The sequence below is a fragment of the Cupressus sempervirens genome, chromosome 8, assembly GCF_028749045.1.
Source record: "Cupressus sempervirens isolate cs-2001-9-10 chromosome 8, ASM2874904v1, whole genome shotgun sequence".
Taxonomy (NCBI): domain Eukaryota; kingdom Viridiplantae; phylum Streptophyta; class Pinopsida; order Cupressales; family Cupressaceae; genus Cupressus; species Cupressus sempervirens.
In genome coordinates, this window is record NC_143125.1 from 472,655,281 (window position 1) to 472,676,684 (window position 21,404).

The 21,404-nt window shown below is 34.9% G+C and overlaps 1 protein-coding gene across 4 annotated transcripts in view; it reads right to left on the minus strand.

Annotated features, from left to right (window-relative positions):
• The window catches only part of LOC149543283 (kinesin-like protein KIN-UB), a 305,487-nt gene that overhangs the window by 270,890 nt on the left and 13,193 nt on the right, over positions 1-21,404 (minus strand). For all 4 annotated transcript variants that reach the window (XR_016355614.1, XM_089798130.1, XM_089798128.1 and 1 more), the window contains 2 exons: positions 9,487-9,708; positions 9,193-9,352 (listed from right to left, as the gene is read on the minus strand). Coding sequence is in view for 3 of the 4 variants with exons in the window: in XM_089798130.1 (XP_089654256.1) it covers positions 9,193-9,352; positions 9,487-9,708 (382 nt within the window). In the remaining variant the exon portion in view is untranslated. The remainder of the gene's footprint in view (positions 1-9,192; positions 9,353-9,486; positions 9,709-21,404) is intronic.

A 21,404-nucleotide genomic window follows, 5' to 3' on the forward strand; every position in this document is an offset into this window, starting at 1 on the left:
TGGAGATCAATATGATACATTCGCATGCCTTGCTATATGTTGGAGTGGACAAGTGCGTATGGGACATGTGAAATGAGAATATTAAAACATGTAAATTTTTTACTATCATTTATAAATTATTTTAGTGTTAGATAGGGAGATGGTGATTTAAGGAAGTATCCCTAGTCTTGGAGATTGTGTTACTACACAAGAATGCCACATTGTAAATTTTTGTATGTGATGAGAACATGTAAATGCTCTAGGTATCTAGTTGTAGTGTCACTCAAGTAGTTTGGTTACAAGTGGAGGTTGGCCTATTACATGGTTCTTGTAGGTGAGCGCATCCAATAGGGGACCCACACATGGGCTCATGGAGTCACTCGATTTGTGAGTTTGGCCAGTTGGGAGCAATTTCCTATATTTTAGGAGGAATCCCTATTTTCCATGGATTGGTTGGGAGTTCACCGAGACGCTTCAAGAGACCTCCACAATCAACTCGGGGACTTCAATTGTTGTTCCTACTTTTAAGAAGAGGTTCCTAAAGTTTACAAGTGTCACTTAGCTTGTAGTGGTCAGACATCATATGTGGACTGGTGCCATCAGACAAAATTCAATTTGGGGTTCAAATTAGCAGGTTATGAATGATTTGGAAATAATTATATTATTTCCCAAGTTAGGTTTTAATAATATAATAATAGTGACCTATTATAGTCGCTTATAATATAATAATGGGGGTTATGGCACAAGTCCCAAGGAGAATATATTTGCAAGTTATAACTTTAAAGGGGTCATTTTTTAATGAATAATCAAGCCTCCATATGGATCATTACACCGGTTGAGGAATACATTATAAACAATACATTTTTTATTGCTTAAAAAACAAATGCATCAAACCTTAAATGGGTTGAATTCTAGAGGGAAAGACAATTTGAAATAAAAGAGGATTTTGGGGGCATTTGGAGGGATATCCAAGTCATTTGTTTTCTTCACTAGCAATGGAGGTTCAGACTTTGTAAGGCTTTATAGTTCAAACCCTTGGTGAAAGGAATGAAATTTCCTAAATTACTGGTGTGGGGTTCAAGTAGAGGAACCTAGTATTTGGATTCGTGAAAAAATATTATTATGGTTTGTATGGCTTTGTGTGTATATATGCATTCTATATACAAAAAATAAGATAAATATACATAATTGTAAAACTAAATCATTTCAGAGCATGAATCTATGATGCTTGATCATTGATCAATGCCAAATGTCAATGATAAACAATAATAATCTAAATACTTAATTATTGATCTATGTTCATGATTAACGAAAATTATCACATTATATTACTGAATTACAAAATGATAATTCAAAATATAGTTCATTATAGTTTGAAACATGACTCAGTGTTCATGAATATGAAAGTGATCATCAATCATCAAACATATTATCAAAAAAATTCATATCAATGGGGTCTTCAGCAACTACAAGTGCTAGATCAACATCATCACTTGAACCCAAGTCGGCTCCACTAGCACTAGAGGGTGTTGTGTAATCATCACCATCATCCACATCAAGTAAAGTGGCTCTAGCAATATATTGAATAGTCATATTCAAATAAGTAGACTCGAGTGCCACATCCCAGAGCTTCTTTACCCCCTTGTATTTTGGATCATTACATGCCACGAGGTGCAAGCAATTGTAAGCAAACACCAAGTCTTCAATTGTCTTTGCAACCAAATGGCACACTTCATTGAGTAGTTAAAGGAGTATGTACTCCAATTCTACTCAACAACAAAGGAGCTCACAACCTAGAAAGAAACCAACAAAAATAAAAATAAAAAATACAAGATAAATTCAAGAGCTTTAAGTGTTAAATTCTATAATGCAGGTGGCCAAAAAAGAAGGAAAAAACACTTAAAAACTTACTTGTGATAGGATCTTAATTGCAAGAGGCGAGAGGTACATATCATCTTGCTCATGAAGGTACCACCATGTAATAGCATCCATTATGCTTTAGTAATTGATAGCATTAGGATCTGCATCTTTTTCAAGTATGAATAATCCAAATGCTCTCCTAAAATTTTCCCCCACCTCTGGATCACTGAAGAGTCTACTAAATGCCAACATGTACCCACTACCAATCTCAACATCTCTATATGATGGAAATCTATCCTAAATAGAAAGTAAATCTGCACTATAATGCCTAGGAGCTAAACCATATGCTAGCAGGTGCAAAGTTGTACTCATATTGTTCCAATGATGAAGAACAATTGCTTTCACGTTTTTGTATAAGGTGTCCTTGGGATCATTCTCTCTACTTTGTATCACCTAGGATATCAAATGATATTAATGTAAGTTATATTGACGTAAGTTATGTTAATTAAAAAATTTGATATCTCTCAATAAGAAAAGACAGAGCATTGTATTATAGCTTACCAATTTTACTTTTTCCAACATTGTGTCCATGGCATCATAGATGTCCCCTAAGCATGATTTATTAGTGTTGGAAAACCGAAGCATAGACATGATAGGCTTGGTGAATTCCTATACATAAACACACAAGCCCACCAATCATCATTACCTTCCCCTTTTGGGCCCTTCTTGTATTGGAATTCTTTCAAATACCCCATTGTTGCTAATAACCATCTGTGACAATGCCTCTTTCACCCTCATAAGTCATCTAAGAAAGATTATGTGTGATGCAAACCAGATTTCAGCCACCTAAGAAATGTTATTAGTAAGTTAGTAACACATTTAAAATATGTAAACAACATAAAAAATATTATATTCAATTATGCAAACCATGACATAAAATGATAAATGAAACTAAATAAATTAAATTTTAAAATTTAACTTTATTGATTCCAATCTCAAGAAAATTCTGAAAATAGCTTGTGACATATGGTGGTTTGTCACAAATATTTGAATCTCCTCACCCTCATATATTCGCTTAACCCGTTCTACTTGGGTGCCAATTGCTTCCATCACCAAATTGGGGGAGTCGATGGTGCACACTGTCCAAAAGACATGATCATATCTAGCCTCTACCAAAGCACCTATAGCCCTACAAACTTTTACATTGTGCTTAATTACTTGGACAACATTATCATGACCCACCGACTCTATGTAATCAATGACAATCCCAGCAATGAACTCTGCATCTATTACTTCCCCTTGACAATTAATTGTCCTCAAAAACATTGACCCTTGGGATACATCAATTATATTGAATAATGGGCATATTTTGCAATCGTTCCATCCATCAATATCAATAGATGCACCCATTTGAACCCAAATATCTCTTATTGGTTTTAGCTGAGCCTCTACATTTTTTCTCTCATTACGCAATAAGGTGGTGCGTACCTTTTCATATCTAGGACCTTGGTAACTAGAAGGTGCATTATTTATTGTTTGCACCATCTCCCTCCAATAAAGTGATCTCACTAAGTTGAATGTATGACAATTTGCATAGAGGCAACACCCAATTTTTTCATCAGCATATCTCTTAACTCATTTTGAAATGCCTTATCTAATGGGCCTCTCTTGCATGTGGTTATATGGAGTTCTTCTACTTCTTCATCCTCCCTAGAAAGCATAGCCAAGAACAGTTGTCTAGAGGTCGGTTGAGTGGGTGGTGTTATTCTTTTTGTTTCCCGGTATAACCACCTTGTTTACCTTTTGCAACTAATTTTTCAACATCTTGTTCTTTTATGAATGTTGCTATTTGCCCAGCTCATGTAACCCCTTCTTATTTGGCCCTAGGCCCTCACATATTTTAATCCCTTACCCCCAAGGCCCAAAAAACGAAGTTTGACTCAGGAGTGGGAGCTTTTACACACTAAGTTACAAAAATTACATTTCCAAATAAGCCCCCCACCTCCAAGACATTGAGAAATTCTTGTAGTGTGTCTCCATAAAGGAGACCCTTTATCAATTTTTAATTTTTGAGTCCCCTCCGCACCCACTGAGCTTTGACTACACATTTTTGCAATATATAACTAAAATGAAAAAGAAAACATACTTTAAAACTTCTATAAAAACTTTTAAAAAATTAGAACTTTCCAAAAACTTGAAGCAAGTTATGAGAAACCTTGAGAATATGGTTGAAATGTATACCTTAAACACTCAAATCTACTTTGTGGAAGGTATTTGCCAGTCCACATCGATCTCCTTCGAATATAGTCACCTCACTTCAAACTTGCAAGATGGAGAGAAAAATGTGATTTGAAATATGTTGGAGGCTCCATATTAGGGTCATTTAAGGGTTTGGAGAAAACTAATTTTTAAAAAATTAAGTGGTTTTGGGCCCACTTTACACTTTTGGACATCGTGGATCTTTGGCGGTCCGTAGGCATACCTCTCAAGTCCACACTAGGTTCCCAAGGGGTCCGCACAGGATCCGTGTTCGAACATGTGGATCCATCCGAGTCCACAAGACGGACCCATAAGTCCAAACACAGACACTATGTGAACTGAGCATGGACCATTTCGCAAACCCGAGCCTAGTTTGAGGGTCCAAGGTGCAAATCCAGTAACTTGGGAAGTTTTGTAGAAGGAATCGGAGTTAGACGTAGCCCCAGCTCTTGGTGATAGGAATTTTCTATAAAATCAGTTGGTTTTCCATATCGGGATCAATTCTTGAATGTCATCACACAAATCGTATTGTAGAGGGCGGAGACTTTCACATTAAAACACAAATTGGTGTTGATGGAGCCTAAAATTTGTGTCTCCATTTATACAGTCACTGAAATGTATTAGACATCATTACAAAGATAGGATCAAGACACTGTTCCTAGAAATAGAACTAATGGTCTTGAAGGACAGAGGGTGCCTAAAAAATTGGATGTCTCATTACCTGAATGAAAATATGCTACCATCTGCTTCAGTATTCTTTCAATATTCTAGAAATTATCAGCAGTTTTGTTTCCTTCCAGCCATCACCTTCAATTTTGAAGTTACATCGGGATTGGTTAAATGTCTCAAGATATTGGTTGAATGAAGGAAAATATGTATATATTATGCTAGTTTTTTACAATGAGATTAACAATGGTTATGCAGTGATAAATCTAAACAATACTCAAACACCCAATGCATGCCTTCAATGGAGCAGGAACAGTTATATACAGTGACAATGAATTTGGCATATGCTGATTTTAGTTTTTTGTGGTTCCAGTATTTATATTTGCAGTCAGAGGCAGCAACAGCTGAACTAAAGTAGTAATCAGAAGCTTTACCTGTAAATGAATTACCTCCAGAACTAGCAGCAATCATTCAAAAGAAATGGCAAGCTGGAATCAATCCGCATATTCAAAAGGATACTAGACGATGCATTAGCAAGGCACGATTTGGTAAGGTTCAACAAAATGGTCGAGATGAAAATATCTGTACATGAGCATACAATGTATGGGAAAAGTTCCTATATCTATTAGCAACATTCAACTAACAGTTGCGGCCCATCAGGACAAATATGATACATATGCAAAGGCTATATATACAGCAACATCTATATGGTGATATTGTGAATGTAATATAATGTTTGTAAATAAAGATATTGCTGTGATAGAGGTCCATATCATGAGTCTTGCTGAGAAATTAACATATCAAGTTCTGAATACATGGCTGAAGATAAATGTGTTGAGCACTGATATCAATTCTTGTATGACTCCTAAGGATGTTCGACGATATCTTCATACAAAATCTAGAGTGCCATAATCCAGACATGGGTAAGAAATATACAGAAATGTATACAAGTAAATGGTTATCAAAGATCATGGATATAGAGGTGTAATGATAAGGCATCAAAATGTGGAAAAAATCATTGCAATTTCAGAGAAGGTTTCACTCAGAGTTTGTAACAGTTGTAAAAGGCATTTATCACGTTACATTAATTACGGACTCTAAGCAAACTTACACTACAGATTTTATCAAAACTGAGAAGAGATTTCATACGACCTATGAAGTCTGGGAATGATTAGAATATCTTTGAACACGTTGATGAGAGAATAAGCAGAGATGTCTTCAGGGAGAATAAGCAGAGATGAGGAAATATGATATATTCGCCAGGAGTAGCCTTGACGCTTCATGTGATAAAGAACGACCTGCGTGAAGAGAGCTTCCACCATCACGATTCAGTGTTATTTACGATACCTGGACACTTGCACTTTGATATTGTTCAGAATGAGTCCATTGATAAAGTGTGAAGGAATCTGCCTGTGCGTGAATGGAGAGAAAGTAGAAGGAGCAGCCCGGACAAGAAAGTTTGCCAGAGGCAGAGTGTGAAGCTTCTTATGAAGCAAACCATCGATTGTTCCCCAGAGGATTGTTAGAGGCGATTTGAAAAAACGTGGACATGAGAATTTACTAGTACATGTCGGTGCGGAGGACAAATTGATGTCTGTATCATCGAAATGAAAAGTGAACAACGATTTTGTGATAATTACCAAGCGGCATGATTGGAATGGTTTAGCCCCGATAGAGGAATAATATGAGGCGCAAAGTAAAATTAAACACAATATTATTTTAATGTAACTAATATTGTATTGCAAGTAATAAGTCGGTTATATGTTATGAAAAGATGCGATTCCTAAAGTGAAACCGACACCTTTTCAGATGTATATAAATATTGATTAAATCCAAACCAAGATCATGGATTTTCATCACCTCTAAGATTGATACTGAAGCTATTGTAATAGGAAAATATTCATCAAAATACTCTTAGAGTTTTCCTTCTAAGAAGTTTTGAGATCTGAATTAAGCAAGAGAAGTTGAAATTTCCTTGAGCATAACCTTTCAAACTTGCATAGGATCAAGCAGGTGTTGAATTGATCACTGATGAATCAAGAGTGTCTTTAACACCAATTTTTCCAGCAAAGTAATCTGTAAGATTTTCATTTCGTTTTGGAGTGGGAATATATATTCTTTGTCCTTTATGATCTTGTTGATTATTTGTTTATAATTCATCATTTTCAATAGGTACACCAATTTGTTCATTGCTGTTTAGATTTGATAAAATACTAGTAGTGCAAAGTTTTGTCTTTTTCATTGCTAGTATCTATTGTGTCCACACAACGGTTAAAAGCATGATAGACTAATCTAAATAAGTAGAAGTGAAACAATTTGTGGCATTGTAATAGTTGAATTATCAACAAATTCAATATCATCAATATTATAAAGTTATACATAAAGAATATGTACTTGACTCTATTACCCAATTAGAAGTTGGCACTAATCAGACATTTGCTCATTTAAGTTTTAATTTGAATGCTGGCATTTCTCCATCTTCTTTTCTAAAGGATTTAATTCTGTCTAATAATTTGTCTTAACCTTTTCTTTTCAGCAAATACGTAAAATTGAAAAATAATAATTGAAATTTGAGGATAAATAATACAGAACGTTTCCTTGATGCTTGCCAATTAAGGAGTTCATTTGATCGCTATAATCCGCTATAAGTCATCTTAGAATTAAGTTTTGTTATCCAGGATTTAGGTGAACAGGCCTTGGTCCAGCGGAACCAAAAGCGCAGAGGATTGGAGTCAATCCTGTCAAGTTGGCCAAAAGCAGTTGGATACCCAGCATCGAGCAGGCAAGGCTCGTAGGTTTCTAACCTGTGATCTTGATAACCAACAGGTGTATTGGAGGGAAATTTATTTAATTTCATATGTTTCTAGCCTGGCCATACAGTTCAGATTATTCTTTCAGCTTGGTGGTGAAGTATTCCCAGCTGATCAGTATTAGTATTCGCAAATCAGAGAAGGAAACAGCAATATCTAGCTAACAGAGAACTGAATCAGTGAGTCGCAGAGAGGAGACCAAGACTGCAGCAGCTGTACACCTCCAGGCCAGCCATAGTGTCAGCAACTTTTTTAAAACTGAATACAATTTTCAGATTTCATAAAAAATCAGAAACTTGCGTGGGACGATCTGTGTAATGCTAATTGAAAAGTAAGTAAAATGAGTTTTAGCATCTAGGTAGAAGTTTTTATTTTCAACATTTGATTCTTTTCTAGCAATTACAAATATCTCAAAAACACAAAAAGAAATATAAAACTTTTCATAAACCCCAAAAAAATCAGAAACCAAAAAAAAAAACTGAATTAGCAAATCAATCAGAGGATTGCAAAAAATCAGATCCAGGGGTGCTTATTATACTAGCAAACATGCCAAACATCCACTGTATGCTTCTATAATTCTTGATTTTATGTAGCAAATATGATGATTCAGTGCTACTATTGTCCTCACTGGAAGATGTTAGAGTTTGTAATTTTCTACTTGTTTCCTTGAAGGGATGATTGTTTCTTTGAAGGGATGGAGAAACTCTTGCTTTTCATTTGATTTTGTTGTGTTTTTACAATATTGGGGTTAGCAGCCTTACACTATTATGCATCTCTTTTGGATGGAATGATTGGTATGGATGATTATAGTAATGAAGCATGACTCGGACAATTTAGATACTTGTGGGTTTGTTTACTCATCTACTCTACTTTAAGAGGATTGCATAGTAATGGAAATATAGAGGAATATAAATAACTTCCAACATTTTAGAAAGATATAGCTTTATTATCGATTCTCAGGTATGCAGTAAGTAGAAAGATATAGCTTTATTATCAATTCCCAGGTATGCAGTAAGTACTGAGTATCGTTGGAGCAGTCCCCAACCATGAACAATAAGAACATACAACTAACAACCAGTTGGGCAATAAAATGTGTAAATACAAAACATAATTATTTGTTATATAGATGCAAAACATAATTATTTATTAAATAGCTGACTTTAACATATTTACTTTATTCCTTGCTGACTACAGGGTTGCAATGCTTTCTTTCCATAAATGAAGGTGCTTTTGACTAGAGGAAGTGATCAGAACAAGCTACTTCAGCCTAATATGACAGCGTACAGTCTAGAGAATCCATAAAGACAAACATCCTTGATATGTCAAAGGTAGCAGATCAATACGCTGTTCAAGAAATTCTCTAATTATGCAAATTGAGAAACAAACTGGGTAGAAATCATGTTGAGAATTACGTAGGTCAAATGGTTGTTTACCATGTCTTGTGTGATATTAACATTCAACAAAAAATAATTGTTGTTGTTTTCACCTTTTTAGAATAATCTCATATTCTTAAATTTTTAATTAATGGTGCTAAAGTGGCACTACAACGGTCTTACCAAATTATGATACCAAAAAGCAAAATGTTAAATAAGCCATCAATATATAGAGAAGAAAATACCAGATTTATCTATTCTCTCTGACCCTGCAAGATCAACTATAAGCAACTTGCTTTTTCGGATGGAAGACACAGAAAGCTCTTTCAATAGTTGTATACTGCCATTCTTATTTGGTAAAGGAATATCATTTTCCTTCTCTCTCACGGATTTCTTTATATATACCTGTGGAGATCATTATTCTCTAATCATTCAATCAATAGAAAGCGCATCAAAGAAAAAGTGGACAGTGTAATATATATACCCCCAGGAAAATTGAAATAACTTGTATGAAATGCGGGCTCAGAAATGTCACTGACCAGAAGAATAGCATGGCTTCGTGAAGATTCAGTGTTCAGTTTTGTGTTTGCTGCGAAACGATTTGCTTCACCAGTTTCTAGCAGCTGCAGAAAATCTCTGTGGTCATGCACTTGTACCATTGTGGCTCCTGGCAAAGATACATCCCCACATTTTGGATCCTCAATGATTGGTATATTGTCTTTATCAGGTGCAAGTAGATCTTGCACTGTCTCCATATACAACTGATGGAAGCGAACCATGACAAAACTGGAAAGTAAGTGATGATATAAATAAGATTCCAACTAATGAAAATTCTCAAATAAATTTGACCAACATCAAAATATACATGATTCTACATGTAAGGCCCACACTAGTACCCTATTCTAGATCCTGATGAAATAAAAATGGTTAGGAGTTAATTGAGTTAATTGAGTTATGATTTACATTTTGTTTTTCTTACAAATCATGATTTAAGGGATCCTATAGGAGACTAATGTAGATTTTGATACTCTCTCCAGTAACATTAGTTCGATAAGATAAGACCACATGGAAATGAGATTTAAATGTTCAAGATAAGAACCTGACCATGAGACACTACGGATGATCTCCTAGGCAGTTAGGAAGAATAAGATAACATGCAGCCTACTAAGAACAACTGTGAGTATAGGTTATGATGATGATCAGACATATGGGTATGTTTGAAATTGGTTCTCAAGTATTATGACATAATTATTAAAATATTCTAACAGTCTGTGGAGTTAAACCTAGAAAATCACACAAACCCCTCATAATGTGATAAAGGGATAATGCTAGGAACGTCACTATGTTTAACTTGATCAAAAGTTACTAGTTAATCAGTCTGCACATATCCATTTTATATTGTTTTTACGATTCACTAAAGATGACTTAGAGTTTCATTGTTATGTGAGAAAGAGTTGTGATGATACTCTGATTGAAAAGGATTTATATTAAGAAAGATTACTGTTGATACACATATTCGATATTTCAATGTTTTAAATATTTTATGAGAATGGTAATGTAATGTTTTGAATATGCACTCAGATGAAAGTTAAATGAAATATGATATTGCAATGTTTTATTTATAGTACTTAGAACATAAATGATTAGATGATAATTAATTGTATGCGTTAATGAGAAGTATGAGATGTTGGATCTATGCTGTACATGTTTGTATGTATCCTATATTATTTTATTGGGTTACTGATGTTAAGTTGAGTGTGCAGGAAAGTTGAACCATGGAGATTAATGGGGAAACAAGGTTCAATCTTATGTGAACACAGTAAAGCCAAGGTGAATCTTTGGAAGATTCAAAACCTCGTTGTATTGTGTTTATTTCGTAATGTGATTGTGCATGAGTGTTATAGACAGAGAGCATGATTAATTTCTTGGCCACTGCCATTGTTCTTAGCCAGAATTAACGATGTTTTGATGTCAATATAAGGAGGTACGAGATTAGTCGGTAATTTGATCGGAATAATAATTGCACAATGACTCCAAGCATAGTAGCTTTGATTTAATAATTGATTGATTTAATAATTGATAATGATAATCTTAGCATTTTCATGAAAGATGTAACCGAAGAATAGGGGCTATGGGTGTATTTAAGTTACAACTATGATACTAGTTAACTAATGCTAGTAAGTATAATAATAATTGATATAAGGGTAACCCTAATACTGATGGAAACAAATTGATTAATGATTCATACTCTCGTTGCAGTTCTCAGGGCTATCACCGTTATATTTGCATAATTTGGATCACACCTGCACATCAGAGTGTCTTGGTTTATGTACAGAACAATAAGGGCTCGTACTCTGAACCCCCGAGTGAAGCCATCTTGATCCGTTAGCGAACTTAAACAACTCCAAGTTTAAATATGAATAGAGTTCCTTTAATCTGATCAACAAATTCAGTTAGGTAATTTTCGAATCTTCATCGTAAACTATAAACTTAGAATGCAACTCGCACATTTAATTACACAGAGTAACAGTCAAGTATAACCACAACCTGATAGGAGTGTAAACCCTTGCATAGTGTACACCAAATCATTCAATTAAATAATAAACGTTAATGTATCTTTTAAAGCAAAAAGAAAAAAATTGGTTGTGTTCTTCCGTCAAAAGTTGTGGCATGACACTGCATGCGAGAAAAAGTTCCTCTGAAACTACAACAATTTGAATAACTTTGAAAACAAAACCAGAACAATTTATAACATCAAACTGCCTGACCTATCTCTTGATCAAAACTGTTAGCCAATAAAGGACCACTAGAGAATGAATTGAAAAAGAATCATTAGTAGCCACTAAAATAGAATTAATAGGAAGTCATATATTTGCTATAACTTTTTGAAAAGTATAATTGAACTAGTTGATTATGTTTAAACACCTAAACTAGTAAAACAGCATGAAAACAACAAACTCCCACCGTAACAACTTCCCCTGTATATTTGAGAAATTTCATCTCTATAAGAAATTTGTAAGAAGGATTAAGCAATCATATCTGGAAAAATTCAAATTTAGAATTATTACAAATATAACACTCTTTAAGGAGAATAATAAAATAAAAGTTCTATCAGAAAAGCACAATTTAAGGAGGCTGTGCCATCTTCTAAATACATTATCATTAAGGTTCTAATATCATTGTATGATGAACAAGAATGTTAGCATTTATTTTGATGATTTGTAACAAACAAAAGTGGGTCCTGTATAAGATAAATCAATGATAAATATCTATAGGCACGAGAGATGAATTCTGTACTTTATACTTTCTTTGTCGAGACTTAACTATTCCTAGCATATAAATAAGCAGCTTAATAGAAATCTGATATTGTTGTGGTTTTATTTGTACTGACTTTGTTCGCGTTTCCACTTGGCAAGATTTGTCATTTAATCGTCCATTGATCAAGCCGTGTGTGTACACAGGAAATGACGTAAGTTTGTCCAATGGAAGTAGACTTGTCCAAGTGATGAAGAACTGGAAGATAAAGAATGAAATATAAGGCTTTCCTTAAAGTGACAATAAGACAAAAGGAGTGCACTAAAGTAGAAATGGAAAATTAGAAGCATCTAACACAAATAAAGAATGATTTGGTTGACAACAAGTGTTCAAGATCTCGCCTAGGTGTTATGTTGATGTTTAAATAACAGATGCATTAGGAGTGCACACTATTGGCATTTGTTATATTTTAAGTCGCATAAATAGTGGACGACCATGTTTTTAGTTCGATCCTAGTATTTCAGTGGCAAAGAAGAGCATGGAGCATGCCTAGGGAGGATTCCCCGTTTTATGTGACAGGAAGAGCCATGAAAGCATATATTGAATGTTTAATGTCCGCCAACTATTTGATTGTCTTTGAGTGAAAAATCAATAAATTTCCAAGTTGGTTATAAATTTTTGGTAGGGATAGTATAGTGGCATCAAAGTTGGTTTTCTTTTCAACTTGCTGAATATTCAATAGATTGATGCAGAGATACAATTCATATGCAGCCTACTGAAAAAGATGTAATGTCCCCTTTCTAGAATAGGATTTAACAATAAATAATAATTAAACAGTAAAATTCCATTAAATAAATAATTAAATTAAATTAAAATGTTAAAATCTAGTATGTCTAGTTCCTCCAAGTTGGACACCAGACCAGCCATGGTTCCACCTGGTCCGTGGTTCTGATTCAATATGCCTATGAGTCTAGATAGGATCTGTACCATACAGGCCTAGTTCAAACAAGACCACAAGCCAGGTTAGACCTGGGCAGACCGCCTCCAAATCTTGCAAACTTGCAGAAAACTTGCAGGAACTACAGCCCGGAGACAGCAGCCAAGTTTTTTTTTTTCACAAATTTGATAATGTTTTACATCCACAACCCTAAAAAGTGGATTTGAAAGGCTTATGTTGACTTTTAACTCTCATTTGTGATGTGCAAATAAGTTATTTTGACTTGTGCTAAAGGTGGTTGAGAAGAGTTTGGTTGTGCAAGGAGTTGGAAGAATTGTTTGTGGATCTTCATCAAGTGTTTGTACCTCGTTCCTACACCTTTGCAAGCTTACTGTTAATGTTTTATAGCTTCTGTCAGATAAAACATAAGGTGTAAACATAAAGGTTAATTTTTTGATTAAGTATTATATATATAATTATATATTATATCTATAATGTTCTCTAATATATGTATCCTAATTATATGATAGTTATAATTACAAATCAAGGGTTCTTTATTTATATACTTACTTTCATATAGTTGTCATATATTAGGCATGCCCATATATTAATATCTTCTAGGTGATCGTGCATGTACCCGTCCCTAGGCATGTACAATATCTAAACCTGTTGCTCAAGTGTCCTTCATAGGGGTGTCGGGGAATATCAAATGTTTGCGTTGAGCATTGCATAAATGTCTTTGTTGGCATATGGTCGGGTGTTCATCTAACCTTTCACATGCCATTTTGTCTTGTCAAAACCGTTTGTCTTATCTGCATTGACCTGTCTTGATCTGCAATTATATCATTGTGTTCATTTTTATCTATCTAACCTAACATAGGTACAATGTAACATTTGGGTGCATGGTTTTATGTGGGGTCGTGTCCACTCATCGTGGGTGGTATATATTTGAATAAGACCTCCCTTTTGAATACATAAAAATAACATGTGAGAGAATGGTGTGCCTATTAAATCAGAGATAAAAGAAGAGACCTTCGTGCAAGTAGGATATACCATTTACAAGTACTTCACAAGTTAAATTAATATAAAAATTTATATATCACATTATAGTTTTGTTGAAAGATTGAGAACACGTTCATATATGTGAATTAGTGAATTTAAATAAATCTAATCTAAAAATTTAACACTTACAACGAGTGGAAAAGGTAAGTTCTTGTTCCATTTTTTTTTGTTTTTGTTTAAGCTTTTTATTTTATTGTCATTTCTCTTTCATTGTGCATAAGATCTACCAATTCTCTCATTTGAGGTGTGCAAATAGGTTATATTGTCTTGAGATGGAGGAAATAGGTAGTTGAGAAAGAGTTTGGTTGTGCAAGGTGTTGGAAGAATTATTTGTGGATCTTCTTCAAGAGTTTGTGCCTTATTCTTACACCTTAGCAAGCTTACAATGATTGGAAAAGGTAAGTTCTTGTCCATTTGTTTTGGTTTTTGTTCTTTCATTCTCTTGCTTTTATATTGAATGTGAGTACAATTTCTTACCATAGGAAAAGGAACTGTAATGGCATCTACCTCTTCCTCCATAGGCAATACTGCACAAAGAATAGAACCACATTCCAATTCTCCTTTGTGGAATTATGTTACTATTGTAAGACCCCCTAGAGGAGAAGGTGCATTTTGTTGGAAATGTTGAGGTTGTGATGTAGAAATGAATAGTTTATATTATCGTATGGTAGGCCATGTATGTGGAATCCATGGAAGAGGACTCACAAAATTCCCTGGAAAAAAGATGCACCTATATCAAATACAACAGTATTGAAATATATTGCAGAGCAGAGGTAGCAAAAGAGAGAGAAGAACATAGGAAAAATACCATTGGTAGTAAAAGTTTAAAAAAAGGAATACAACCCCACCCTACAAATGTTGTGATAGAAGATCACCCCTTTTATATTACCTCAAGTGACCTTCATACTGAAATTGAAGCACCCCTTACACACAAAAGAAAGGGACCATTGGAAACTATATTTCAAAATGAGAGTCAAGAAATTGCTGACATTGATGTGGCAAGATGGTTTGTGAAGGGGCTGCCTTTTAGTGTTGCTCGCTATCCATTCTGGAAGATGTTGAAAAGTGCCAATAAAGCTCCAAGAGAGTGTAAGGGCCCTGGTTATGAGAGAGTATGGACCATAGTTACAAGAATTGGAGTTGGTGAGATGGTTTTGGGCTTAAACTCCGATTTAGCGTCTGGACTAGGCAAATTGAAAACCCAAGAAATTCAGAAAATTTTAAGGATTTAAAACTTTTTCCGTGCACCATATAGTCATTAACATCGAAGACACAATAATTAATATAAATAGATGCTACTTCGCACATATACACAAGTTTACATTGATCGCATAAGTATAAATGAGAATTTCTGAAGGAAATAAGTTAATTGTAAGACTAGTTACTAAATAACACATTAGAAAAATAAATAGTGTCACTATCAAATGTCTACAATATACGTCATTTCACTAAGCTTTATAGGATTTAAAGTGGGTTACTTTACTATCTTCTTTAACTACTACTTTCCACATCTTCCCCATCTCTGTTATTTAGTGTTGCAACAATAACATTAATATTGTGCACTGCCCCTCTTTCAAATCATAAAGTTCTACCTTGTACTAGGGTCATTGACCTTGACATAGATGCATATACCACAGTCTTTGGTTGATCCTTGGACAGTTGATTGATAATTGTACTTTATCTTTCTAATGCTACATATCTTCTTAAATACTCTTCATTAATACCCATTGTCTCAATTAATGTTGTGACGATGCTTGTATCTTGTTGTTCTTGGGTCTTTTATGTGTATCATTGTTTTGAACAACCGTCTCATATCATTTGACAGTTCTTGATCATTCTTTGCTCCCAAATTGTTATACCTTGTGTTATCCATTTTTTTGACTATTGTGATGCACTTTATTTATGATATGTTTTAAAACATTCATTGCCACATATTTATGGAATGTGTGTTATTCATTGTCCCTTTATCTGACTAATGTCCTTGTGTCTGTATCATGATAGTAATATATGCTTTTATCAAATGGTTGTCCATGCTATGATACCACTACTAATCTTATAAAGTTTATCCTATGACTGTAATAATGCTTCATTATATGTCGTCTTTATGTTCGCAAACATTACAATCACCTCCTAAGATCTTAGAGAAGAGATATAAGCCAAAAAGAATCATTAAAACAATTAAGAAATGTTCATTTTTTGCTTCATGGCTCAATTGGTCGTGATAGAGTCCTGGCCACGGGACACGCCAAGTCAGCAGTGTCCATGGACTCTACGAGTCTTGGCAGGACTGTACAAGATTTGGCCAAGTCTGAATCCGAGGCCAAAAACCCCTGGGGCCCGACTTGGCTCAAGACTTGCAGAGTCCTATAAGACTTATGGACCACCTTGTTGGATAGAGAGGTCAAGGGGATTGATGATCGATTGAAATCCACAAGGGATTCATGGACTAAGAAAGGGTGTTGATTATTCCATACTCGTAGAAAAATGCAACAAATCGTTCATTGATCAATATCATTGTAGTGTCCAACAAAGGGGCAATGTTTTTGAAATTTGTGAATTGTGAGAGGCAAGTAAAAGATGCGTCATTTATTGTTGTTATTCTCATCCCTGTCATTGTCCATGCCATAACAAACAATGCAAAGAATTGTAAAACTTATGTTTTGTTGGTTGATCACTCAATCCTATGCTATAAAAGATTCGGAACAAAATTGGGTGGACCAAAGAGGTGTATGAAGAGGTTGAGGATATCCAAATGTTTGTCACAAACCACCATGTTACTCAAGTAATATCTAGAATATGGTGCATTGCGGATGCACATCCCTCTCCCATTTTTTTATTGGATATCACCTACCCAACCCATTATGTTCGGTGAGCTATCCACGCCTACTATCTATAGAAGGTGAAATAGTAAAGGCGAAACCTACCCATCCATCTCAATTTGGATATAGATAGTTCTCCCACATTTGGAGCTATTGAAGGTAAGTGAACCTAAACTCAAGTTAGTAATTTAACTTTTTTTTATGAGCATCTTACAATTTCTGATTTTCATATTTTGATTGTGTAATGTGTATTTTTTTTTTTAAGAATGTTTCTAATAGTAGTATTATTTTGCTCTAATTTGTGTTACAGGTCATTGAGACCTATTTTGCATCAAATTTAATCATCTTGAGACAACTTGTGCAAGTGACAGAGGCACTTTGCACTATGGTAATCAGCAACAATCAGTCTATATGGAGACAAAGGAATAGTGAGAGAAAAGGATATTTCAAAAACAAATTCTCATTAAGTTCACCAAGCCTATTATGAGCATGTTTTGGTACACCGACATGGATAGGTCTTGCCTTGGAGAGATCTACAATGGCATAGATTTAATGGTTGATAAGATCAATCAAATTGTAAATGAATAATAGCAAGATCCTCAGAGGCCTTCTTCAGACAATTACTAACAATTGTTGTAGAACAATGGAACAAAATGACCACTCCTCTATATTTTCTTGCCCATGCATTGACGCCCAAATATTATGGCACCCAATATAATGATCTACCAGGAAGGTTGCCGCCATTTAAAGATTTGGAAGTGTCTGATGGGTACAAGGCAGCATTTGAAAGACTCTTTCCTGATGATGATATGCGAGATTTAATTACGGTTGAGTTCATAGAGTTTGTGAATGCAAGAATCTAAGTAATGATGCTCTTTGTGATCGGTTTTGGAAGGATGCTCATAGTTTGTGGTACCTCCATGGTCAAAAATTCCAAATGTTACAGCCCCTCGCAATCAAAATTATATCACAGGTAAGTTTTATTTTTAAAAAAATAGTTTACTTCATCTTCAAGAATTGCTAGTAATTTTTATTTTATAAGATTAATAATTTTATTTTAATTGTTTACTTTGTCTTGTCTTCATAGGTTGAGAGTTCATCTGCATAAGAAAGATACTGGAGCACATATTCTTTCATCCACCCACTAAAGCACAATAAGTTGCAATCAAAAAGAGCGAAGAGCTTGGTATTTGCACATTACACCTTGTGTCTCATCTCTCACGAGTCAAGAATACAATGAAGGGGAGACGAAGAGGTGGAATATAAATGTAAAGCTTGTGAACTTGGATGCTTCCACTTCTCGGCTTGCACTTGATGAATTTGAATATCTTGACACCAATAATATTATTGGTGCAGGTGATCCCATTGGCCTTAGCTTTGTTTGTGAGTCAACTAATACTAGTGAAGAAGAAGAAGATTTATAATGCTGAGTTTCTGGAATAGATTGTGTAGATATTTTTGATGAAAAATCTCTACACAATCTATTCCAGAAACTCAGCATTATAAATCATGGATTGTGGAAATCTGATTGCATTAGAAGAAGAAGATTATCAATAAACTTTCAATCCACTAGTTGAACTTGAAACAATGATACTTGAATTTGATATTATTATTTATCACTTGACAACTAACATACTAATGTTTTGAATCTTTGATTTTGAACTTGAAATATATGATGTTACGATGGTATGGTCATGATTCATAATTCTATGATTACAACTTTATGGTATTTTAATTGTTTAAATGTTTTTATAATACTATGTGACATTCTAACAAGAATGGAACAAGAGGATTATAATATCAGTATGTGTGTGTGTATTATGGAGGTGGTTAATAATACATATTAAAGAATAATAGATGAAAATTGAATAAATATATATAATAATAGTTAAAATTATATATATAATATTTTAATATGTGGATATATAGAATACATGACATTTAATATATATATACACCAAATATATGTATTCATAATATAATGAAAAGTATGTTGGTCTAATCTTAAATCTTTCATAAATGCCTTTAAAAGAATAGGTTATTATATAGGGAGAGGCGAGTAAATCTATCCCAAAATTAGATGAATCCCAGGAGGTATTGATGAGCATTCATGAAATCCTTGGACTTGATTGTGGAGGTAGTTTCAAGCATCGTATAATAGTAAACCCCAATCCTTCATGTTGGGTTAATAAAGAAGTAAGGATTAGGGTTGAATATAATCATTATGCATGGTATCATGGACTAATTAACTATCTCTAATTTAATTAAGGCATAATATTGTGCATCAATGCGTAAAGATCCATGTTACCTAAGCAGTGTCTAGTAGGGGACATTACATGGCACTTGAGACGAAGGCTAGAATGAATTGGTTAAAATGGGAATAAGGGATCTAAACCATCTTTCGAATCCTCAAAAGCAAAAAGCCCAAGGAAAAGATAGATTGTATTTGGGGAGGAGATAGAAATATCAAGGATTTGATGGACATATTGGATGCTTTCAAACAGTTCTATGGTGAATTGTATTCATCAAAAGACAATGACCTCGGAAGAGGCTAAGAATAAAACAAAAGCATTATCCCTTGCAAAGTCAATGAAGATGATACAAAGATTTTGACTAAAAAAATATATGTTGATGAGATAAACAAGGCAATAACATCCTTGAGCAATGACAAGTCCCCGGGGCTGAATGGCATCATGTAGGAACATCTAGAATGGTTTGAGCATTACTTATTGTTGATTTATAATAAAGTCTTTGAAAAAGGCTCCTTCAGAGAGGAGGAAAATAGTGTATTGATCAAATTGATTCCTAAGGAGGGGGATAGAACTCTTATTAAAAATTGGAGGCCTGTCGCCTTCCTCAATCTCTCATACAAAATTCTTTGAAATGCGGTGAGTTTTACTCCAACTAGACTTATGAAGAGTAGGTGAATACTTGAAGACCTATTAACCTATTGGGAGGCTATGCAACCGGCTAAAGACTCTAAGCAAGGGGCTTCTATGTTACTGATTGATTTTGAAAATTCATACCATAGAATTGAATGGAGCTATATCTTCATGATGTTAGAAGGATTGGGGTTTCCTAAATAGTTTTGCAACATGGTTGGCACTTTGATGCAAGATGCTAGGGGCATGTGTGGATGTTAATGGTGTAAGATATGAATTCTTTAGGCTTTCCATGTCAACTAGATAGGGATGCCCGTTACCATTTCTTTTTCTTTGGGTGCTTTGCGACAATGGCCTTAGGATGAGACCTTCTCTTCTTCTACTATAGAAGCAAGATGATTTCAGCATTCCTTTATTGTAATATCCCCGTCATAAAATAGATTATTAATCAAATCTTTGTTAATGGGCTGATTGATGTAAAATATCTCAGAGCCATTTTAGTTTTGCTTTCGTAGGTAAATGTAACCATTTGCTATCTTTGTACACCCTCAGAAAGTTTCCCCGACGGGTATTTAAGCACGGCTTATAGGTAGTCGTAGGTCGGCATGGGTTACCCCAAAATATTGTCAGTGATCAGGATGGACGATTTATTAGTATCCTCTAGACAAAATTGTTTTGGTTGGCAAAGACAGAATGGTCACCAAGTACTACTTACCACCCTCAGATAGACGAACAAACGGAGATTGTGAACAAGTGGCCCAAAGGTTACCTTCGGAACTACGTTTCAGCACAACAACGGACGTGGGTCAAATGGATACACCTAGGGGAATATTGTTACAATACCACGTACCACATGTCCATCGGGATGGCACCATTCAAAGCTCTATACGGGTACGAACCCCTTTCCTTCATCGACACAATTCTGGGAGATAGTCATGCACCAAAGGTGAGGGACTGGCTTCAAGAGGGACAGGGCATCCTAAGATACCAGAAGGAAAACTTACAACAAGCACGGAATCAACAAAAGATGTACGTCGATAGACACCAAATAGAGAGAAGTTTCTAAGTAGGAGACTTGGTCTACCTCAAGCTCCAACCATACCGACAGTCCTCATTGAAAGAAAAGGGAAACAAAAAATTGAAGCCACAATTTTATGGCCCTTATTGTGTAGTTCGCCACATCGGTGAAATCGCCTACGAAATAGAACTTTCGAAGGGGAGCCGTATTCATAACGTTTTCCATGTTTCCTGCCTAAAGAAAGTTGTAGGACAGAACGTCACGGTAGCTACAAACTGTCCGCTGCTCAATGAAGAAGGAAAGCTCATATTGGAACCAGCAAAGATTATTGAAGTACGTGAGAAGACCCAGCAGAACTGAACGGTGAAGGAATATTTGGTACATTGGAAACACTTGCCGCTGGACGACGCAACCTGGGAAGGCGAGCACATTCTACAGCATCCGGCATTGCGTTTGCTTGAGGCTAAGAAAATTTTGAGATGCG